This window comes from Apus apus, chromosome Z, assembly GCF_020740795.1.
Source record: "Apus apus isolate bApuApu2 chromosome Z, bApuApu2.pri.cur, whole genome shotgun sequence".
NCBI classification, from domain to species: Eukaryota; Metazoa; Chordata; class Aves; order Apodiformes; family Apodidae; genus Apus; species Apus apus.
This window is the reverse complement of record NC_067312.1, coordinates 24,370,036-24,395,202: the sequence shown is the minus strand read 5'-3', so window position 1 is coordinate 24,395,202 and position 25,167 is coordinate 24,370,036. Positions and strand designations below refer to the sequence as shown.

General features: G+C 41.3%; 1 protein-coding gene across 2 annotated transcripts in view; it reads left to right on the top strand.

The window, feature by feature from the left end:
• Positions 1-25,167, top strand: part of CMYA5 (cardiomyopathy associated 5) — a 49,345-nt gene that overhangs the window by 2,430 nt on the left and 21,748 nt on the right. For both annotated transcript variants that reach the window (XM_051642163.1, XM_051642162.1), the window contains exons 2-6: positions 5,540-16,370; positions 19,212-19,307; positions 19,946-20,179; positions 21,903-21,925; positions 23,852-23,973. In XM_051642163.1, coding sequence (XP_051498123.1) covers positions 5,540-16,370; positions 19,212-19,307; positions 19,946-20,179; positions 21,903-21,925; positions 23,852-23,973 — 11,306 coding nt within the window. The remainder of the gene's footprint in view (positions 1-5,539; positions 16,371-19,211; positions 19,308-19,945; positions 20,180-21,902; positions 21,926-23,851; positions 23,974-25,167) is intronic.

The window sequence follows — 25,167 nt, the reverse complement described above, 5'->3', positions numbered from 1 at the left end:
CGCTGTTCTGGCTCTCACACCTTTCCCAGCTGATTTTTTTTTTCCTGGCCCCTGTCAGCAGCTGCAGACAGGAAATATATTTCACTCCATGTTTTGTTTCCCTTCAGCCTTACTATTAACTAACTGGTTGATAATGGTCCAGATTGCAGTTTGGATCTAAGATAGCACTCTGAGAAGTTCCTCATTAAGTTTCAACAAAGTGATAAAATCACTGGGTAAAAGAACTCTCCCATCCAGACTGAAGTGCTTATTTGGTATCTGCTGCTCCCTGCATGTCCTGTGTAGTGGAGAATCCAGAATGCAGAAGCAAGACAGAGCTCTGGGGCATAGATATGCTTTGGTTTCTCAAGTGGCATATGAAACTGTGACCAGCAGCACCACCAGCCATGCCATGACCTGATGTCTGGAAAAGAGACCACCGCTGCACTGGGTTGTGTCACTTCCCAGGCATTTGCAATCTGCAAAGATGGAATAAAATGTCTGTGACCAGCCCAGCTCCTTGATCCCAGCTGCTCTTCATAAAAATCAACTTTGTAGCAGTGCAACCAGCAGTCTTTCTGCTTTTAATTATTTGTTTGAATTTGGACAGATGAATGAGTCGCTGAGTTGCCAGAAGGGCATCATTAACACTAAAGGAAGTTTACAGTAGGTTACCAAGTAAGAGGCTGGGTTTTAAAAAGTTGCTTTCTGTAGCTCCTAATTGTCTTAGCCTGAAGAACAAGATGGATGAGCTGTAGCCCTAGAAAATGCAGAGCAGTATGCAGAGACCTTGCTGAGCATACTGATTTGCAGCGTGATAAAGGCAGAAATTACAGTAAAGTGCAGAACAAAAACATAATACAGAAAAATATTTTGTTCAACAGGGAAGGCAAGCTTATCAGTAACCATTTCCACCTCCCCTGCACTGTGCCTGCAGGGCTCAAGTAGGAGCCTTCAAGGGATGAGAGGTCTGGTCAGTGCAGGCCATCACCATAGCTTGACATCTTGGTCATTTTATCTGGGTTGTTTTGAGCTTGTGAAAGGTTATGCAGCAGCGTGTGGGTTTTTATGATACTAGAATTGACAAGGTCTGATGCAAAGTGGATGAAGGGAGGCCCTGGAGGATTTTAGAAAGCTGATGGACTAGCTATAGTTCCTTGCAATGGTAGTGGGTATAGCACAGATGAACAGACCTCACTCAGCGTATCTGAACACAACTGCTCTGACAGCTAGGGAGGTGAAAGCTCTTTCCTGGTCTGATACATAAGGGAATGTATGCCCAGCCTGCTGGACTGGACTAGAAAACTGAAAACCCAGCAGACGCAGCACAGAAGTCATAGTGAGAAGCAGAGGAATTGTGAGAAGCAGGAAGAGGCAGTAAGAAAAATCTGGTCTTGAGCTATTATGACAGAAAGCACAAGACCAATTGTCAGTGTCTTCAGGAATTAGAAAAGGTTTCAACCAATGTCCTGGCATGGAAATAACAAACTGACAGCATGGGTGCTGACAGGACTGGTGTGAAATGTCTATCTGGAAAAAAGGCAGCACTGGCTTTCCTCCCTGGATGTCAGTGGCTCCACATCTGCATTTATGGAGATGAACATTGCAAATATCTTTTTGTAATGGCATACACTTCCTCTGACTAGAGATGTGTCTTTCAGATACGAATGTGCAGAATGCAAATTATATACAAAACTAGGGCAGCATGTGGAAGTATATTGGGAGAAAATGCCTGAATAACTTGTCTTTCTCCGTGGTCTTAAAAATATGGATAACCACTCTAATGCACTCTAGAGGAATGTGGACTGTGACCCCAATTTTGGAAAAGAGACAATGATGTGAATAACTCAAGATTTGTACATAGACAGGGTTAGCGTGTCTCATATTTGTTTACTAATATCAGCTGAAGTGAGAGTGCTGTTCTGTTCTGCATGGAGTTTCATTTAGTACCACAAGGTAGTGCAGAAAATAGGTTAAAAAATATATGAGGGTTATTCACAACTTGAAAAATCTATTAAAAGATTAGGCATCTATTACTGTGGACTTGTATAAGATCTAAAAGCTTCCTTAGTACTATTACTATTGTATTATTTTATTTTGTTTTATTCTATTTTGCTATGGCCAAGTCAACCTAATGCAAAACTATTAAAATGGCAAAGGAAAAGCTAGCAGCAAAGGTGGTATATATTTATTTACTTTACCTTTTCCTTGAACCTGAAAATCTTACCCTATGGAACTAGCCTTGCTAGAAAGTACTATACCAAGGTACTTAATGACTGCATGTACTGAGGTTTTGTATTTGAGGGCAAGTTTGGGTTTGTTTTGGGTTTTGTGTTGTTTGTTTTGCTAAGTAGTGATTATTTAGTATTGCACTGTTAGACTTGCTTTGAACTGTGGGCTCTGGCCCAAGCTGTCCTGCTAGCCCCAGTCTTCAGGCCAGCCTAGTCATCATAAGTGGCTTAAGTGCCATCACTGATCTTTGATACTGTGTTGTCCCACCACCTCTTGGTCAGTCTGTTGTCCCACAGGATGACTTCTGTCTTCAGTTAGCACCAAGGACACCAGAAATGAGATAGTCTGTGTCTCATTTTGCATGGTCTTCAGCATGATCCAGCCCAGGGCAACCATTCCTGACCTATGGTCTGGAGAGCAAATTCATGGAAAGGTAAGGCCTGTACTGCTAGTAGCAGGATTACCTTTCTGTTTCTTATAGGTACTGAGCCAAGTTTCTGAGGGCCCTTCACAGAAACCTTATGGTTCAGAGAGTTTGCTTTACAGAGCAATTATGGCTTTCCTCAGGATTTCCTCTTCTCCTCCTTCAAAGACCTCTGCTAAGAGTTCAGCAGCCTTGGGAGAATGCCATCTACTCCTCAGGGGTGTCCCACCACCTCTGTAGCTTGAAGGCATCTCTGCCATCCACACAGCCTCTGACAGTCGGTCAGACAGGTTCTGCTTCTCCTTACCCATTGTCAGGACCCAGATTTCTTCATTCTGAAGAAATGCTTTATCCTAATCACTTGGAAATCACTCTGTTCAGTGGAAGCTGGAACCTTGTCTAGCCATAGGTTTTCTGACAGAGACTTCAACACTTCTAATTTACTGAAGCTTCTGCCTTTGCCAATAGACACTCTGCCTTTCTTTCCATCAGCTACTAATACAATTTCCCTAAATGAACTACTGTCTACTCAATAAATATCTGGGTTGAGAGTTATGATTACTTTTTCTATTATTTTTTTGAAATCGTTACTGTAACCCTAAAAATACTGGTTTTTAAAAGGCAGTATTATGTCTTTAAATTGATTTTTCTGTTCTTCACAGTCTTGCTTCTAAGACTGTTTTTTTTCTAAAGCTTCCTAGAAAACATTTCTTCAGCCTTTTTTTTCACCGTATGATAGCATATGGATTGCACATCATAAGGTTTGAAGTTAGCTTTATAAATGATTGTTATTTCATTTGGGGTCAGCTCAGTATATTTTTGTTGTTGAATGTATTCTTCATTGGATTCACCTGAAAACATACAAATCCATGGGCCCTGATGAGGTGTATCCACCTGTGCTAAGAGAGCTGGCTGATGTTGCTGTGCCCCTCCCATCATTTCTGAAAAATCATGGAGAGTGAGAGAGGTGCCTGAGGACTGGAAGAAAGCCCCTGTCACTGTAATCTTCAGAAACGGCAAGAAGGAAGACCCTGGCAACCACAGGATTAGTTGCCCATCCCTGGAAAGGTGATGGAGCAGCTCGTTCTGGAGGCCATCTCTAACCACATAGAAGAAAATAAGGTTATCAGGAGTAGGCAACATGGATTTACTAAGGGGAAATCTTGCTTGACTAATTTGATACCCTTCTACAAAGGTATGACCATATGGTAGATGAAGGGAGAGCAGTGGATGTCATATGCCTTGACTTCAGGAAGGCTTTCGATGCTGCCTCCTGTAACATCCTCATAGGAGAACTCAAGAAATGTGGGATAGATGATTGGACTGTGAGGTGGTTTGAAATCTGGCTCAACAACAGAGTTCAGAGGGTTGTGATCAATGGTACAAAGTCAAGTTGGAGGCCTGTGGCCAGTGGTGTTCCCCAGGGGTCATTACTGGGCCCAGTTTTGTTCAATATCTTCATCAATGACGTGGATTAGGGGACATAGTGTATCCTCAGCAAGTTCACAGATGATACCAAACTGGGAGGACTGGCTGATACACCAGAGGGCTGTGCTGCCATCCAGTGTGACCTGGACAGGCTGGAGAGCTGGGCGAAGATGAACCTCATGAAGTTCAATAAGGACAAGTGTAGAGTCCTGCATCTGGGGAGGAATAACACCATTACAGGGACCATTAGGGATCGTCCTTTTGGAAAGCAGGTCTATGGAGAAAGACCTTGAAGTCCTAGTGGATAATAAGTTATTCATGGAACAGTAATGTGCCCTCATGGCCGAGAGGGCCAATAGTATCCTGGAGTGCATTAAGAAAAGTGTGTCCAGAAGGTCTAGGGAGGTTCTCCTCCCCCTCTGCTCTGTCATGTTGAGACCTAACCTGGAATGCTGTATCCAGTTTTGGGTTCCCCAGTTCAAGAGAGACAGGGATCTACTGGAGAGTAGGTCCAATGAAGGGCTACGAGGCTGATTAAGGGACTTGAAAATCTCTCCTATGAAGAAAGGCTGAGAGAACTGGGGCTGTTTAATCTTGATAAGAGAAGGCTGAGGGGTTATCTTATTAATGACTATAAATATCTGAGGGACGGGTGTCAAGACGAAGGGGCCAGTCTCTTTTCAGTGGTGCCCAGTAACAGGACAAGGAACAATGGGTATAAGCTAGAAGATAGGAAATTCCACCTTAGCATGTAAAGAAACTTCTTTGCTGTTAGGGTAATTGAGCCCTGGAACAGGCTGCCCAGAGAGGTTGTGGAGTCTCCTTCCCTGGAGATTTTCAAAGCCTGCCTGGATGTGTTTCCGTGTGACCTGCCCTCAATTCTGTGATGGCCCTGCTCTGTCAGGGGGGTTGGAGTGATGAACTCCAGAGGTCCCTTCCAACCCCTAACATTCTGTGATTCTGTTATTACTTTCTTAAATATGTAGAGTGCATAGAGGATGAAACATATGAGAAGATGGTAACAAACTAGAACATGGATTCTGGATTGTGTAATAATTTACACTTAGTCAAAGCAAGCGTGGGAGCTATTAAAACACTTACAATATCTTAAAAGTCTTTAAGCAAGGTTTAAATGATACTGTGAGGTAAGAAGGCACTAGAGAATAGCCCTAGAATCAGTTCAGTCTCACACTGGCAAAACAAGGTCAGATCAGGTAATGTTTTTCCTGCATTGTCAGGAGCATGTAAGTACCTCCCCTTTATTGAACAAACCTTGCAACACACAACTTTACAAACATTTATCTAAAATACTTTTGGCAGGTGAAATATGACTTTGCTTGTGCTTGTGTTTCAAAATTCATGCACATGTGGTGTTTTTACAACTTTGAAAAATATTTTTGCTTTAATGCAAAGATTTAGATGTGAAATAATTTAATTTGTTGTGTGATTTTTGTCTCTTGTTTGTTTGTTTTTTAGTTTAAAAGATCTTATCCAAAGTGAAGATGTGAAACCTAAGCTGCAGTGCATCGTGTCTAACCCTTCCTTTTCTATGGTAACAGTTCAAAGTGAAGATAGTGGGATAACCTGGGAAACTAGCTCAAGCAGATCTTCTACTCCCTGGGCGTCAGAAACTAGTACAACTTCTGATCTTTACAGTATGGAAAGTTCACCAGTAGGTTCTCCTCCAGGAAAAGTTATCTTTATTATGGATGAAGGTAAGATTGTTCGTAAAAGGCAGCATAAATCTTCAAATAGGGTGTCGACGGTTACAAACCTGAAGGGGGGCCAGGGCTCTAAGAAACGAGACTCTTCTGGAATGCAGAGGCAAGAACCAAGAACTGTTCTAGGAGAGGTGCAGGGCTCCATGTTGAACGTTGAACAGGTGGAAGCACAAGACACAGATGAAGAAATGCTGGATGACAAAGAAGATGTAGAGAGCATTGCAGAAGAGCCAGTAAAACGTGCTCCGATAAGATCAATATTTAGAGAAAGCAGACTGAGAAAAGTAGGGCCGATCCTTGGAGGACCAGTACAAGCTAGAATCCAACTGTTCAACTCAATTTTTGGGGTGACTGAGCCAGCCCCTGAAACACCACAGAAAATGAGAAGCCGGAGAAGCAGCTCAGTATCAGGAGATTCTGAACGGCTCCTTGAAACATCAGTAAAAGAAAGACTGCAGAAATTCAATTCACTTTCTGAAGAAACACATTCAAAACATTTCCAGAGAGCAAAAAGTAGAAATCTTGAAACACCATCAGAGAGAAGAAGGAAACAAAGACAGCAATCCACAGCACATGAAAAACAAAGCTATTCTTCACCAACAACGCCTCTTGAAAAACGACTCACTGATAAAGATGATGCTTCATCTGAAAATATTAAATCCATTAAAATGAAAGATAAACCAAGCAAATTCTCAGGCTTTGGTGACGAAACAGCTCTTCAACATGAAGACAAAAAAGACAGACAATCTCTTTTGGAGGTTCCAGATCAGGTATCTGGACAATCACTGAAGTCCTTCCCTCCTGAAGAAGCCAAGAAGCAGCAAAGCTATTCACCTGTGTCCAAAACATCAATAACAGAGCAATCAGCCTCCATTTCACCAAAGTCTGGTGCTAGATCAGAGAAACAAATGCTGCTTTCTTCAGCTGAAACTGGAAACAAGAAACCAGACCAAATCCTGCAGACAGCATCAGATCCTCTGGACGAGCAGACAGAGAAAGAAATTCAGTCCAATTCTTCACCACAGTCTGTTTCAGCAGATTTTGTTAAGGAATTAGGTAGGCAAAGTACCCAACCTGTTTTGCCTACAGCATCCATGTCAGAACATCCTGAGAGGGAAGCGCAGAAGTCAGCAGCTGAGTCTCACTTACCTAGTCCTCCATCAGCTAAATCCAAATCCACTCTATCTGAAACAAGACAGGAGGATATTACTCCTCAGTCATCAGAAACAGCACAATCTGAGTCTGAACACATGCTGTTACCAGATTCTGTGGATGAAGCAGAGAAGCAAGAAGTAGAGTCTCATTCATCAACAGCTGCACAGTCTGAAACTGAGCATTCAGATCTATTGCATTCTGCTAAAAAAATGGAGAGTCCAAATACCCCACCACCAGAAACCCAAAGTGTTCATTTAAAGGAGCAAACAGAATCTGAGGAGCAAAGAATGAAACTGAATTTACCTATTCCTGAAAAGATGGACTCTAAATATTTTGGCATTTCATATCCTGTTCACACAAAAGCACAAGAAACTCAGGAAACTTCAGCTGTAAATAAACGGGAAGATCTGGATCACTCTGATTTTTCCATTTCAAAAACCAAACAAGTAGAGAGTGCACAAATGGAGATCGAGCATCCAGATTTCTCATATTCCACCGCAGAAATTGGGGGATCAGAGGGAACACAGATGGAGGTAGAGCATCTGGACTTCCCTTTTTCTGAGGAAGTAACAGAGGAAGTAGAAAGTGCACAGTTGGAGGTGAAGCATCCAGAATCTTCTTTTTCCAGGGAAGAAATGGAGGAGTGTGAAAGTGCAGAATTAGAGACAGAACATCCAGATTTCTCATATTCCAGGGAAGAAATAGAAGAATCAGAGAGTGCAAAACTGGAGACAGAATATCCAGAATTGCTTTTTTCCAAGGAAGAAACAGAACAATCAGAGAGTGCACAGCTGCAGACAGAACATTCAGATTTCTCATATTCCAAGGAAGAAACAGAGGAATCAGAGAGCATCCAGCTAGAAACAGAATACCCAGATTTCTCATGCTCCAGAGAAGAAACAGTAGAATCACAGAGAGCACAGCTGGAGATGGAACATCCTGACATTTCCTTTTCCAGGGAAGAAACAGAGGAATTGGAGAGTGCCCAAGTGGAGACAGAACATCCGGACTTCTCATACTCCAGAGAAGAAACAGTGGAATCAGAGAGTGCAGAGCCGGAGATGGAGCATCCAGACTTTTCCAAGGAAGAAATAAAGGAATTGGGGAGTGCCCAACCTGAGGCAGAATACCCAGATTTCTCATACTCCACAGAAGAAACAGTGGAATCGAAGCTTGCACAGCCAGAGATGGAGCATCCAGACTTTTCTTTTTCCAGGGAAGAAACAGAGGAATCCGAAAATGCACAGCTGAAAATGGAACACCAGGAGTTTTTATTTTCCAGGTTAGAAACAGAAAAAGAAAACCCTGTTGCTTTTGAACCAGAACAGCCAGAGTCTTATCCCCATGAAGAAGCAGAGCAAGAAGAAACAGCACAGCTTGGGGCAGTACCTTCAGATTTCTCACATTTGATGGAAGAAGCAGAGAAAGAAGACAGTACAAAACTCCATTTGGTACATCCAGGTATATCTAATTCCAAGAGAAGAGCTGAGACACAACAAACTGAGTATCAGGAAACAGCACATTCAGATTTACCACGTCACACAAATGAAACAGAGCAGCAGGAGCTGGTGCAAGTAGATGTGGACAATTCTTTTACGTCACATTTTGGTGACAAAGGAGAACAGCCACAGCCTGTACAGCAGGATTCACAGCCTGGAGGTAAGCTGCATTTCCATGCCAAGGGAGTTCAAGGAGAAGATACTCAACTGCAGGCAGAGCGTCCAGCTTTGACATCTTCTACTGGAGAAGAACAGGTACATAAAACCTCACAGCTGAGGACAGAAGAGCCAGAAATTACATACTACACTGATGAAACAGAACAACAGGAAATACTGCAGCCAAAGTTGGAACAGGCAGATTTGCCATATTCCCATGGAGAAACAGCACAAGAACCTGTACAAAGAGACTTAGGAGGTGCAGAGCCGTCGTGTTTCATTAGTGAAGTAAAGCAACATGATGATGTACAATTAGCTTCAGAAAACAGGGATTTCTCATTTACCACTGGACAAGTAATGCAAGAAGGAGTGGAGTCAGGGTCTTTTGGCTCCTTGCATTTGACTGACAGAGCAAAGACCTGGGAAATGGCACAATCAGAGCAGTTGCTTCCCTCCCATTCCATTGCTGTTAGTCAGGAACAAGAAACCACACCACTGAATGTGGCCCAGCCAGATGTATCCTTTGATAGAATGGGACAACAAGATAGAGTACAGAAAGGGCTAGAACTGCAGGAAACAGCCCAACAAAAAGTTACGCAAATGGAAATGGAGTGTTCAGACTTGCCAGAAACCTGGTGTAAAGATGAACCAAAGATCATAGACCAAATTGATTTGCCACAGCAAGACACAGCTCAGCCAGAGGTAGTGAATCCGTCTTTGCCATATTCTCTCAGTGAAGATTTGCAAGAAGAAATGCAAACAAAGCCAGCATATCCCGAACAGACATTCTCTGTAACTACAGAGATGCAGGAGGAAATGACACAATACAAATCAGAGCAACCATTTATTTCAGATTCTACTGGCAAAACAGAGCAACAAGAAATAGTATATCCAGATCTGGAGCAAACATTTTTGCCATCTTCCAGTGGAAAAGAAGCTCTACTGGAAATGGAAGCGAGTTCAGAATATTCAAATTTGTCACATTCCTTTGACGAAACTGAACAGCAAGAAAATTTGAAACATCCAACCTTACCATTTCGTTTCAAGCAACAAGAAACCACACCACTGGTGATGGAACATCCAGATTTTTCATGTGGCAGTGGTGAAGCAAGACCAGGCAACATTGTAGAGCAGGAGTCAGGACATCCAGATCTCTCATACTCTATGGGAGAAACACAAGGGCAATCAGGACATTTGGATTCACCTCGAACCCTGGGTGAAGCAGCAGAATCTGAAAGCATGGAGGTGGAGTCTAAATACTCAAGTTTGACATGTTCTGATAAACAAAAAAAACAGGAAGAAACTTCACACGTGGATTCAGAATATCCAGATTCATTATTTTCCATTGGTAAAGCCAAACAGCAAGCAACTCAAGAGTCTGATTATGAAGAACTGCCTAAAATGGCCAGAAAAAGAGCTTCTCCAGTAACTGGGCAAATAGAGTCAGAACATCCAGATTTGACATACTCCCTTGGCAAAGCAAATGAGATGGAAATGGCACCATGGGAAACAAAGCATCCTCATTTGTCACATTGTCACGATGAGACAAACCAACAAGAAGTAGTAGTGTTGGATCAGAAACACAGAAAAATTTCTGTTGGCAGAGAAAAGCAGCAGCAAACCACAAAAAAGCAGTCAGAACAAGAAAAGTTATCACATCCTCCTGGTAAAACAGAGCAATTAAAATATGCCCAGGAGGATCTGGAACAACCAGATGTATCGTTTTCCATTGACAGGCAGGATGACAAAATGGCCTCAGCAGAGGCAGGAAATGCTGATGTGATACATCCTCTGGACAACACAGAAGTGGAGTGGAAAGTACAAAGGGAATCAGAGCAAAAAGGTTTAACTTGCCCCTTTGGAAAAGCAGAACAGCACACAGTTCAACCAGAAGTGGAAATTCCACATTTGGCTCATTCTGTGGGTATGGCAGAACCAGAGCAGGGATATCCTGATTTGCCTTACCCCACTTTCAAAGCAGGAGGACTACAGACTGCCCAGCTGAAACCCCAACACCCTGGTCCAGCATGGTCCCTCAACAAAGTGCAAGAAACAACCCATATGGGGCTGGAACAGCTGGATGTGTTGTCTGTTCATGACAAAACAGTGCAAATCCCACCTGCCCAGCTGGATCTGAGCCACACAGACTTGGCATCCCCCACTGACAGTCTGGGGCAGCAAGGGATGGAGCACACCTCCTTGGGACACCCTGATGAGGGACAGTTTGTCAGCACAACAGAGCATCTACAAGCTACAAAAGAGAAGATAACATCTCCAGATGCATCATCTCATAGCAGAAAAGTGGAGCAAAGAGAAATGGCAAAACCAGAGCCAAAGCATCCTGATTTATCATATTCCATTGATAAAATACGAACACCAGAAACTGCAGAACGAGGGTTAGGAAAACCAGATCTATCAGCTTGGCCTGGCAAAACACAGCAAGCACAAGCTGCTGAGGAGTTTGCTCAGGAGGAGCAGCCAATGCTCCTGTATTCCTTCAGAAAAGCTGCTCAAGGTGAGAAAGCACAGCCACAATTAGAACATTCACAGTTGTCTTATTCTGTTAGTGCAGCCAAACAGGAAGCTGCACCTGTGAAATCAAACCATTCAGATTTATCTGCTGGCAGTTCAGAACACCATGAAATCATACAACCAGAGGCAGAACTAATGAATTTGTCATGTTCAACTGGTGAAACACAGCAACCTCAAATGGCTGAAGTGGATTTGGAGTATCCAGATTTATCACATTCCACTGGCACAGCACAGCAACAAGAAAAGATTCAACCACAGCAGGAACAGCCAGGTGATTTTTCATCAGCTCTTAGCAAAGAAGAGCAATGGGAAGGTGCAGGAATGCAGGCAAAACACCCTGAACTGCAGTGCTCCATGGGGAAAACAGGACTGCCACACTCCCAAGCAGAATCAGAATATGCAAACTTGGCATTTTCTGCTAGCACAGCAGAACCTCACGGAACAACTCAGCCAGAGTTGAAAGAGCATTTGTTGCATTCTTTTGTCAAATCAAAACCATCCTGGGCTACCCCAATGAAGTCTGAACATCCAGACATCTCAGATGCCATGGCCAAAGTACTGCGCCCTGATTTGTCTTCTTCTGTTAGTGAACACAAAAAAAGTGGAGAACTGGAGGTCAAACAGGAGAGGCAAAGCTACACCTTACACCCAGAGGAAACAGTACGACTAAAATTGGAACAGCCAACATTGTCATGTTCTTGTGGCACAGGACAGCAACCAGACACTGCCACACTGGAAAGGGAATTCCCAAGTTTGTATTCCTCTGGCAAAAAGGAGCAACAAGAAATTACAAAACCAGATTTTGACCACTCAGATTTATCATATTCAACTGATAAAGCACAGCAACAAGAAACAGCACAACTTGGGCTGGGACAGCCAGATGGTAAAACAGAGCACTCACAACCTGCCCAAAAATCAGTGCAACAGCCAGAGCTTTCAGAGTCCTTCAGCAAACAAGAGGAGAAGGGAATGGACCAGCCTGGCTTTTTGCATTCTCTTCACAAAGAAAATCAGAAAACAGCTTCACCGTTAGACTTAGTGCAATCAGGTTTATCACATTTGCTTGGCAAAACAGAAAAACAGGAAACTGCACAGACAGGGGACATGCCTTCTGATTTTTCATATTCCATGGGAACAGCAGAGCAGTTGCAAACAGAACAACTAAAATCAAAAAGTCCAGATTTGTCATATTCCTTCAGCAAAGCAGAGATGCATGAAATGAAATCATTGGATTTATTGTGCTCTTATGGCAAAGCACAAAAACCACCGACTGCCCAGCTGGAGCATCCAGAGACATCATATTTCATGGGTGAAATGGAGCAAAGGGAGGGGGCCCAACCCGATTTGCAGTGCATTAGTTTGCAGTACTCTGTTGTTGAAACAGAGCAACCAGGAACACCTTCTCTATCATATCCGTTTGGTAGGACCGAGGAACAGGGAACTGCACAACCCAACTTCAAAGAATCAGATTTATTAAGTCCTGCTGACAAAGCAGAAAGGCATGATACAGCCCTGTTGAGGGCAGGGCATTCAGAGAAGCAAGGCACCAGGGCTACTTCATCTCTAACTGCTCAGCTGGAAAATAAACAAGATTTATCCTTTTCCACCAAGGAAGCAGAGACCCAACCATATTCACCTCTTACTGAACAAACCATGTCTGTATCTTTGGGTGTTTCACATTCTGTCTCTGAAACAAAACCAGTAGAAAGTCCAAAGTCTTCACCCATAACTGGAGGCCTGTCCCCCAAGCACTTAGATTTACCCTACACCCACAGTAAAACAGAGCAGATAGAAACTGCCCAGCCTGCATCAGGTTTCTTCTTTCCAAGAAAAGGAGAGAATACAAAAAATAATCTACATTTGCCTGTGGCTGCACAGTCAGCAGCTGAACATGTAACTTTACCTGAAAAAGCGAGAGAACAGACTCCATGTTACTTCCACACAGCTATGCAATTAGAATTTGAACAGTTGCAATTACCATATTCTACAGAGAAAGCAGAAACTCTGGAAAGTCAAGATTATTTAACTGTATCTTCAAAACTGGAGTCTGAACCCTCAGTTCCATTTTATTCAGCTGAAGAAACATGTCAGCAAGAAGTACCACCTTATTCAAAACCAGCCTCTGAATATTTGGTTTCCACACACTCCCCTGCTGAAAGAGAGAAGCAAACCATGCAGTCACATATTCCCCAGTCTGCACAATCGGAGTGTAAACATGTAATTCCACCACATGATGAAGAAGAATTGCAAAAAATTCAGCTCTCTTCACCTAAATCAGTAAGCCTGATGACAGCGCAGAGTATGACTCTCATGCACACACAAGACCAAGATGAGCAAGAATCTCAAGATTTGTTTGGTACAAAATATCTGTCATCAGAGCAGCTAAGAAGTATCCCCAAATTCACTTCTGAGAAGAATAAGCAAGAAATAAAACCTGATGTGCAGACAGCGCCAAGGTCAGTGACTTCAGAGTCGAACTTGACTGCTGCAACAGACTGGCAACTAGTGTCATCAGATTCATCTGTACCTTTTCATCCATTACCTGAAAAGTCAGAATCTGTGTTTTTTACTGGTGATGAAGAGAAACAAAATATTCCATCATCTTCATCTGATGTAGTAGGCGTGCTTGGAACGCAGCCTGGTGTAGATTCAGTCATTTATACTGGAGGAAAGGATAAGTGTGAAGTGCAGCCATATTTTGCAAATCAAAAGCATACATCCTTAGAGCACCTGGGATCTGTTTCATCAGATCTTATTAGTGAAACTGTGACACACGAAGTTCAGCATTATTCTGGTGAACAGGGAAGCCTTTCTTCAGCAGGGATGAAGTCCATTAGCTCTAGTTCTGATGACAAGCAGAATCCAGATACTGCATCTTTTGGGCTAGCCAGCTGGCTGTTAGAAGAGGTGAAATCTCGTTCAATTAGTCCAGTAAGAGCTACAGAAGTAGACACTCAAGGAATTCAGCCTTTTGCAAATGAAGTTTCTGATCTTGGATCAAAACAAATCCCAGCTGGAAGATGCAGAGACCTTAGAGTTCATGGTGCTACAAAGAACAAAGGAGATGTGTTAAGAGTTTCTGATTCAGTGTCAAGTGAAGTTTCCCACAGAGTATCCTCAGAAACCAGTCACAGATCACAAAGGTATGACGTGACAGGTCCAGATAAAGTTCCAGAGCATGAAATTAGGATTGAAAAAACTTCAGAAGTAGAAGTAATGCTAAATCCAGAGGCAGACAAAGTGCCTGAGCATTACCTGAAAGGAGAAGAGAAAGAAATGAAACATGCAAGCACTGTAGGAGACAGTCAGCAGGTTCCAGAACCTGCTGAACAAAAAGATCTATTTAATATCATTTCAGAAGGTTATGAAATACTCAATATTCATGCTCCTACACATATTTCTTCTGTTGATCAAGAAGAAAGTAAACACATGCCAGATAAACTGGAATACTTGGAAACAAATCCTTCATTTAAAAGAAAATTAGTTGATGATGATGGCCATAGAGCCATAGCTTCTGGAACAATAACAGAAGCTTCAAAATGCTTGGAATTGGGACAGCCTGCAACCCGTGAATTAAAAGAATTTGTCAAAAATTATTATGTTGAAGAAAGTGGAGAAACACAACAAGAAAATCCGATGTTGACTGAAAACAATAATGCAATGTTGGACACTAATAATGGTATGGCCGATGTGGATTATTTTGAAAAATATACATTGATTGATGACAAATCTCCAATTAAGCCACAGTTTGAAAGACCAAGCTCATTGTTTACTGTGACAGAAGATCCCAATGAACCTGTGGAAGAAGCCTCATCTTTTAAAGAAGCTGCTGAGGTAGATACTTTGGAAGAGGAGTTTTCCATACTAGAGAATCTGGATGAAGTATTTTATGGTACTGTGAAAGGAGAAAGCAAAATACAGTCCTATGTAGAGGCCCCAGAGCCTTTACCTCTGCAGAAAGAAATTAATATTAGCAGTAAAAAGGTAGAAGATGAACGGAAGTCACCAGGGACTCCACTCTTCAATACAGAAGAAGGAGTGCTAGAACGATCTCGGTTGTTCCCTACCACTGTTGCTGCAGTTAATCCAGAGCTTCTAGAGGAACCACCTGCTCTGTCCTTTTTATACAAGGACCTCTATGCAGAAGCAGTAGGAGAAAAGACAAAGGATGAGACTCCTTCTGATGAAGAAAGTGGTAATTCTAATGCATCTTTCCCTAGTAGAAATTCAGACACAGATGATGGAACTGGAATATATTTTGAAAAATACATTCTTAAAGATGAAATTCCAAATAAGGCCAGAGGGCCTCAAAATAATCATATTCCAGAGAATGAGTCCTTTAGTGGAGGAATTTCAGTCCAGATCTCAGAGGACAAACATAAACAGGGGTATGGTGATGTTCAACAAGAGGTTCTGTCAGAAAGGGGTGTTGTGGAGAGAGGGAAAGTCAAACTTGACAGTGACATTCAAGCAACAATTTGTAAACCAACGCATGCCATTCCTTTTGGAAGCAAAGTAATGCCTTCAGCTGCAACAAGTGATACCACTGAACAAAGAGAAGAAGAAAATGTACCTGTAGAAACAACTGAGGAGTTGCAAGAGCAATCAAGTCACCAAGTGTTTAATCAACTAGTGGATTATCAGAGAGCTGAATATCGAAGAGCTAGTAATAAACTGGAAGAACAGAGTGAAACAACAGCAGTTCCTGAAGTGGAAAAATACGTCGCATATGTCCGGACTCCTGTCGAAGACAGTGAAGATGATGAGTATACCCAGGAAAATCTTTTGCTTGTCCCTACCATTCAGCAAACAGAGAAGCCAGACTTGGAAAAGGCAGACCAGCAACCTGAAGTTTGTGAAGATCTCGCTGAGTCAATGGACTATGATGTGATTACGCAAGAAGAACTTTTGCAAGATGAAGTATCATCTCAGTTCACACATGAGGAGCTATTATTTGAAGACAGGGACTCTTTTGAGCATGTTGGTGATAGTTATGAATTTGTTAATGAGCCAGAGCAAAGAACACCTGTTGAGCTTGAAGATTCCGGCTTTCTGGTGATGTATCCTGAAAAATCAGCAACAACTATTCCTCAAGTTGAGAGCCCACAAAGAGAACTGAAGAAAGCACAAGCAGACACATATTGTTACAACTGCAAATGCCCAATATCTGCTATTGACAAGCTTTTTGGAGAACATAAAGACCATGAAGTTACAACACTAGATGAAGCTGCAACAAAGATGAAGGTAAGAATTAATTTGGGTGAGGGAAGGAGCTACTGAAGCTAATTTTTCCAGCTCTCTAGTGTCGTCAGGGAAGAGGCTCCAGGCAGCAGTCCAGAGGCTAAATCACAGTATCCAGTGGTATCCCGGGGTGCATTAAGAAGAGTGAGTCCAGCAAGTTGAGGGAGGTTCTCCTCTCCCTCTACTCTGCCCTAGTGAGACCCCCACCTGGAGTATTGTGTCCAGTTCTGGGCTTCCCAGTTCAAGAAGGACAGGGATTTACTTGAGACAGTCCAATGGAGGGCTATGAGCATGATTAAGACACTGAAACAGTTTAGGAGGGAAGGCTGAGAGACCTCGGGCTGTTTAGTCTGGAGAAGAGAAGACTGAGAGGGGATCTTATTAATGTATACAAATATCTGAAGGGTGGGTGTCAAGGAGGGGCAAATCTCTTTTCAGTTGTGCCCTGTGACAGGATGAGAGGCAATGGATATAAGCTAGAACATAGGAAGTTCTGCCTCAACATGAGGAAAAACTTCTTTACTGTAAGGGTTACAGAGCCCTGGAACAGGCTGCCCAGAGAGGTTGTGGATTCTCCTTCTCTGGAAACTTTTGAGACTCATCTGGATGCCTTTCTGAGTGATCTGCCCTAGGTGGTCCTGCTCTGGCAGGGGGGTTGGACTCGATGATCTCCAGAGGTCCCTTCCAACCCCAAACATTCTGTGATTCTGTGATCTGTAAAATAAAAACTGTTCCTTCATATCTGCTGGAGGTCTTGAAGGGAGACCATCTTTTTAAGGTATTCTCTAGAGTCCTAGGCTTGCTAAACTGATACTTTTATTTGTTCATAAATTTGAATGAGCTCATTTATATGTAGCTGTTTCTGGACTTTACATCTTCTAGCCTGCTCACAGGTGTGAGTTTGTTCTGGCTGGTATGTGTAGGGGTAGAAATGGGAAGAGTATTTATTGTTCCTATGGGAAGAAAATTTTAGTAACAGCAGCTCATTCCACTTGACAAGGTACATATATGTGGGGACCAGTATCATCACATAGTGGTCCCTGTCCTAGTTATATGTGTTGGTTGCTTGGAGATGTTAGATGAGTTGCACAGTTTAAACAATTTTTTTGAAACTCAATCCTCATTCTCTGTTGGGTTCATCGTCATTTGTGCCAATAGTGTTTTAGGTAAGAGTTTATTAGCAAGTCCTACTTCTTCCCACTATCTCTAAGCTGTACCATTTCAAAAACAGATAAAAATGCCCTCCATTTCAGTGGCCTGGTCCTTTGCTATGAACTTTAGTGAAAATGCTTTTGTTTATGTGGAAGCTCTTCTCCCTTAAATTGCAGTTCTGCTTGTGGAAACTGCATGCATGTGATGTCTCACTTTTCCCATATCAGCTTTGCTCATGAACTACTGTATAAATGTTCCTTTCTTAGTTACCAGCTACTTAATCTCACCCCAGTATCTGAAAGGAGAGGTCTCTTCCTTGGCACATGGTCAGTTAATGATAATACAGATTTTATGTAATTTATCAAATTCCAGAAGTACTTGTAGCAATGGTATTTATGTTATCTTTATGTTAACTCATATGCAAGACAGAGTAATTAAAAGTAGGAGGAGTCCATGTGGCAGCTTCAAGTATCATTTATTACTATCTCCATGGTGTGCAGATGTGTCACAGCAGAGTTGCTTTTTATATATCGCTGTTCATGCTTGACTTAGAAGTGTTAGTTAACCACCAATAAGTCAGAAATTAAGTCACAGACCAAGCCATCCCTTGAATATACCTGCATCGCAGTGAGTCAAGTTAAGCCACAAATAAACATCCCATGATATCTCTCCCTGGCTGTGGAGAACAAACATGAAGCCAGTGTTGAATCCGACCGCAACACAGGCACGGCTTCTAGGGTTTCTAGCTCAGGGCTCAGGTTACTCTGAGACAGCATTTCTGTGGCTCTTCTTACTTCTCTATAGCTACGGAGAAAACATCAAGATTGAGAAATGCTTGTTGCATTAATTTTAACTGTAGGAACATAGCTTTACAGTAAATGAAATGCGATGACAACTCTCAGATTTTATAGGTTATCTTGACAAACAGCTTGGTGTTTGGTCCTAACTATTTATAAAGTTAACTGCAGTTGTACAGTCCAATGTGACATTTATAATTAATGGAAAGTTATATGCTAGGTTTCAACAGATGTAGCAGTAGAAGTTTGCCATAATAGGAAGCTGTTACCAAAGGAGTTTAACCTTCCGTTTAGATTTATGCCAGATAATTAAAACTAAGTATTTTTATAAATTATAAATTGCACCTGAGCAGATGATCAGCTTGTTTTCATGGAAGGTCAAGGACTAAAGAAAAAGTTCTGAGTTGTCTCTGATACCTGTTGTCCCTTGGAGTGCTTTATTTCCATATATAATTCAACCAATTATTGTAATAAATTCTGGCTTATAGAATATATCTGTAAAATTCTAATTTAAAAATCATTACGCTGGTTAATCTATTAGCCTCATAATTACCTGCATTATCTTTCTTTTTATGGCAATCTCTCAAGGACCCTCATGAGGCTTTAAGTATTCCCAGTCTTTAGTCTGCACTGGAATTTGTAGCATTCAATAACTTATGTAGACACTCAGCAGCTTGTTGAACGGAGCGCACTTTTTTGGTTTCGAAACAGTTTTGTGACTGTTCCAGTAGCTATTTCTGTGCCTATCTTTGTAGCCAAGGAGATACTTAAACTTAATTTAGCACTTGTTCCAATGGTGGCTCATGGCAAAACAAAAATATTCACCTGAAATAAGTTGCATATGAAAACATCATAAAATAATGTGCTTTTCTTATTACAATTTTTTAAATTTCAGGATCGCTTAGGTAAATTGCTAATAGCACTGGAAGAAAAGTCAATGAAGATTGAAGGGTTTGTGAGTGATATTGAGTCACTATTTAACTCTGTAGAGGTAAGTCCACTGTTTAATCACACTTGTTTTAAGACATGCTTGCCTGGATTAGTATCATCTTTGCTTCCACTAACACAGACTGTTTCTCCAGTATTCAAACTGACCTCTCGGGATGGGAGGTGTTGACTTTAGAGGAAATAAAAGTTTAATATTTTCTCACACTCTATTGCATAGTGGAATATGTGACTGTGAAACACTGGAGGAGGAAGTTGCCTTAATTTTGTTTATGTATGTAAAAACTGACACTGTTAGTGTCTTTCTTTAGAATCCTGTGTGAAGCACCTAAATGAATTCCCAATGTCTTAATCTCTTCTTAATGCCCAAGTTCTTAAGCCTTGAGGACTGTATTAATTTTGGTTGAAAGTATGGATTTTTAGCTATTTTGTAGTCAGACTTCCTGTGTCAATGTTTAACTATAAAAGCTCAATTTTAAACACTAACAGTAGAAAAAACAAACCTGCCATTTAAAAAAAATGTATTTTCTAGTATTATTTCTCCCAGATGAGCTTGCTTATAGAAATAGTTCTCTTTTTCTCAGGATGCCAGGAGTCTGGTGGATGGCTCATGTATGGTAATTTCTGTATGTTCATTAAAAGTTGCAGTTTTATTCTGCATATCAATTTACATTTACTTTGCAGGAAAATAGTAAGAAAAATGCAGAGTTATTGGAAAAGCAGAACGAAGAGATGCTTAAGAAAGTGGTAGCACAATATGATGAGAAATCAGAGAACTTTGAGGAAGTGAAGAAGATGAAAATGGAGTACCTGTATGAGCAGATGGTTAACTTTCAGCAAACTGTTGATTCAGCAAAGGAAACTCTGGAGACAACAGTAAAAGAAGTGGAAGAACTTGATGGATTTGTTTTCCTAAATGTAAGTAAAAATGGCTTTCATACTGTAGCATTTATGATATCGGTTAGGAAAGCACTTATACAGTACCTAGGCTGAGGATAAGTTATTTACCTTACTTCTTTTGTTAAGACAGCTAAATCCTCCAAGCTCAGCTATTCCATTCTAAAACTGCTTGATCATTTTCTTTTGTCATGTGAATGCTCAGAAAGAATTGCAAAGATGATGCATAGGATGAAAACACACCTTATCCCATTAAAATGGTTCTGTTTTGTTTTGTAAAGAGAAAGCTAAGAGACTCCGAAAATTTATCTAGAATTCCCCTGAAGAGTAAGAAATGTCGTAAAAGGTACTACTATATGAAAAATAGAGGTGAAACAAGAAGTTGTAATTGAAAATTGTCTAAAGCAGAAGCAGAGTTGTTGTTCAGTTCTGGGTGGCTGGTTGGTTTTGTTTTGGTTTGTTTTTTTAAGGAGCAGACACAGGCAGCAGTTGTGCACTAAAATTACTAGAGGCTGTGATACGTTTTTACTGCTGAGAACCAGTGAATGGTTGGGTGGTGCTTAGTTGCTGGCTGGGGTTCAACCACAGCAGTGGGCAAGGGTTAGGAACGTGCATGTGAGGAGCACATCTGTAATGGTCCTCTCTGGATGTAAAAATCATCCCATCATCACTTGAGTTACCTAGCTCATGCCATCATCAGTCATAAAGAATGATGGTTAATTGTGAACAGTCTGTGTCCTCCAAAATCATTCTTGTGCTGCAAGACTTGGCCATAAGTGAGCTGTGACACTTTCTTCTTTACAGAAGTGTACCAGTAGTCTTGACAGGGATAGGATTTCTGGGACAATAATCTTGTACCTGTATGGAATTAGCATGCAGTCTGGAAGTTGCAGAGTTGCATCCTGGGATGCAAGAAACAAAAAGTTCAAATTACTATCTAAAGACTGATTGTTCATGCAAAACAAAACAGCTTTCCAAATAAAAGTCCCCAGGCCATATGCCAGCACTTATGCAAATGGTGGAGCAATATTTGCCTTTCTGCCCTGCTCTGAGCTACCCAATGAATGTCTCAGTATCCTGCAACCAAGTTAATGCCATGGGAGACTGGCTAGTTTGGGATGGATGAGAAGTGTATCTTCTTTTCCTGAACTTTGTGAGGTGCTGGAGTAGTACTTTGGCAACAAGAGAACTTCATAACCCAAAATTCCTTTGTGAGGTGGGAAGATTATTAGATTCCCTGCCCCTTTCTGTCAGTGATGAAGGACTGGAACTTTTCTGTCCATAAGTCAAGAAATGTTAGCTGAAAATTCATGGAACATGAGAGAAAATCTCACTCCATGAGTACAAATCTCACATAGGTTCTAGTAACCAGAAGTTATGAAGGAGATTTCGGATTTAAGTGTTCTTGGTGTGCCAGTGATTTCTTTGTATAAAAGCTTTGGTTTAAGAAAGTATTTGACTTTGCTTTCATCTTTAAACCTGGATATTGAGTACTGACCCCTCAGGAGTTTAAAAGCAGACTTAGACTGTAATAGCCTGCTGAGCCAGAGCTTTGAAGTGGAATATTCTTAAGGAACTAAATTCTCTGCTGGTGTGAATGACCAGCATCCCCAACAACATCAAGTCAATGAAGCCATGTGGGTTTTATGTCTGTAGAGAGCAGCAAGACTGTTAGGTGAGTGGCTCTTCAACATTTTCAGTGTTTCAAAAACTGTTAATACATTTCTGTTTTTTCCTCTTTTAGTCCTCGAAAGAATTGCATAAAAGGTATATGAAGTATGGGTTAAGTGCACTGTAGTGCCTACTAGGCCTAGCATGCTGGATGCTTCATTTAGTAATTGCAGGCTTTGATAATACTCATAACTACTTTTATAAATCTTTCAAATAAATTGAGATAAGAAGTTTTATACTTGTTGCTGAAACTGACTGGTTTTGAAGTGGTTTGCATGTGTTCTGTAATATATCAAATTAACAAGTAGCATTTTAAAATATCAGCTCAATTTTAAATCTCTACACAGACATTTTTAAACATATGTTCCTTTTAGTTATTATTATGCACACATATATTTCAGAAAACATGTTAACATGTTAGATATCACTGGAACATTCTTTTTTTCACTATTCAGGTTCTTTCTACCTCATCTCTGAAAGGTTATAAGTCAAAGTATCACTCATGTGACTGGGCTTGTTGGGCATATTTCTGAACAAAATCCCAGAAAAAAATGAAATGAAGTGGCTTTCAAAGGCTTACCAGAAGACTATGGGCTAATGTTTCCCCATGTGTCTTCTTCAGCACCACCTGATTCAGAATGTGTCAGAGGTCTATTGCCTCTCTACAGCTGCATCCTGGCCTGCCTGCACCTATCAATAAAAGCATGCATTTATTGCATGCATTTCTCTGCCACAAGCAGTCCTCTGCCACGTGTGAGTTCCTCAAGGGAGCCATTTTGTTGAGACCTGTCCTTTAGAAAAGAAGTCTTCAACCATAAGCCCATATCACCCCAATAGCATTTCCAAGGTGAACGCCAAATACTCAGACAGGCTGGCTGCAGGCTTCTCCTCTGCAAGCCCCCCCCAAACCTGCTTTGCCCACACCACCAACATGGGCTTTGCCCACAGGGCCCAAGCACTGCATGGTGCACATCAGAGATACCCTTGTCAGTGCGGCCTCAGCCACCACAGCGATATGCCCGCTGACCGGGGACTAACAGTGACACCAGGGTTCCAGTTCACATAAACCACCAGAGACTGGTCTCAAATGAAGGTGCCAAACACCCCTTCCTGGTTCCCGATAGTCTGCAGATTTAGGACTGTGCATTTGAACTCCTCTAGTATAAGTAAAAATGTGAGAGTCCAGCCACATTTCTGCACTTAGCTTATTGCATAGGAATAGAGCAGCTATAATGTAATGGAACTATTTCCCAAGGCTTCTGCATACTTGGTCTTTATGTATTAACTTACACACTAAACTTATAGTTTATTCTCTTTTCTGCATGGGTTTGGTTATTATTTTGATAATACCTGACTTGCTAAAAAAAGGTTAAGTACAAGTCTATATAAAAATGTGTGATTTTCTAAAGAAAGTGTAATTTATATTTATTGTGTTGTGTTATGATTGTGTGTAATTAACTACTTTGGTGAATGAAAAAAGAAGGGGAGAAGGGTAAAATATAGTTGCCCTAAAAAAAAAATAAAATCTTTCACTTCCTTGAAGCTGCTTCTGTCTCAGATTTAAAAACTTGTTGATTTGTTTTTCCTATAATGAACTAGGCAAATGTGGACTAATTAAGTGGGTTCCATCTTCCTTCTCATGTTTTTTTGCTTGTCACAAGCAGCTGCTTTACACTACATCTCTGGAGCCAGAAGCTGTAGTTTAGCTCTGAGGTTTTTAGCCTTTAAAGGTACTGTGTTAGTGAGTTCAAAACCCTGTGCTTTTGAGAATCTTGCTGAGAACTTCAAATCCTCACATGTTGAGTGTACACAGACCACGTGCAGTCTTTCTGCACTCCTGATCTGAAGTAACAGTGTGCTCCAAGTGTCCAAAATCAGGGAAAGAGCTTCTCCTTGCATATTGCCCTCAAGTTCAGGGGAAATATTTTGAGAAGTGTTATGTTGCATGGTCTTTTCTTCTGGCCTTTGGAAACCGTGACACCGCAAGTGATTTTTTACAGCTCTGTGTTTCCTTTCAAATAGGTTACTTTCTGCAATGGATACTACTCTCTCTTTAGAAAAGGTGCCCAGTGCTTTTTCACTGTTTGAGCACTATGCGGACAGTCCAGGACAAAGCAACCAACACTCTGTAAAACATGTGGCTGGTAAGCATCTCTGAATATCGTCTTTACAAAAGCTGACATTTTGGCAACAATTTGGAAATTTTATGAAGCTAAAAACAGAATCTATTTGAGAAGCATAAATTTGCAAATGATGTAATCAGCAATCAGAGTTGAATGCAAAATTAAGTCTAATTATGCACAAGTGTTTGGCTTATAGTAGGAGACTAAAATGAGCAACAGAGGGAAAAGTGCTAACATGGGGATACTTGCAATACTTAGGATATCTGTACATCAGACTAGCAGATCTCTACCTGTAAATCTCCCAGGGCTAAAGAAGTTGCTGTTCCCTTGCAGGCAGGAACAGAGGAGGCAAGGAAAGGGTCTCCTGAGCTATCTTTCTTCAAGGGTGACAGCCCTAGGGTTGCTGGTGTGGGGAGGAGAGCAGGGGGCTGGCTGATGGCCAAGGTCCCTGGACTTGAGCTAAGTGAAGGGAGGCACCTGAGACTCCTCCGGGTTGTGAAAGGAAAGAGGTTAGCTTAGTGCTGCAAATGTGCTGTGTGTCTTGGTTTAGTTCCCAAACTCTCTCTTACAGTCCCATGGGTTCAACCATTCTTTCCTTCTGGGCTGCTACCTCCTGGCAAGGTTATCCAGGAGGACAGACCCATTTTATCAGCATGCTGTATTTCCTTTTCCCACAGGTTAGTCCAACATATTTTTCCCCAAACTGCTGAGGTCTGCTTTTCAGTTAATTTGCTTTAGCTACACTGTTTGCTGAACACTAAATGGCTCCAGATCTGTTTGTTTTGACAAACTGGAAATTAATGACTGTCTGCTAGCAATAGACCTTCAAAGCTCCTCATCCTTTATACTTTATTTTCTTCCTCTTGCTAAAATGCCCAGTTTTCATTCTTCATTTCCAGTACCAAGTATTTCAATTGCTACAGTGATTTTTACTTTGGTGAGCAGTAGACAAAATATGTATATGTTGTTTTTGTCAAGATTACACCCTTCCTGAAGGAAAATAGAAGCAACTGCCTACATGAAAGTTTATCTGGAATTGAACACTTTGATTACATCATTTATCACATACTGGAGGCTAATATCAGACACTCAGAATTTTTTTTGACTGAAGCCATTTGGTGAAATACATGTGAATTTGCCAAGTTTCTCCAATCCACATATTTTTCCTTCAGAAAATAGTCTTTTACCAAACAATTTAATCTAACTTGATTTTCA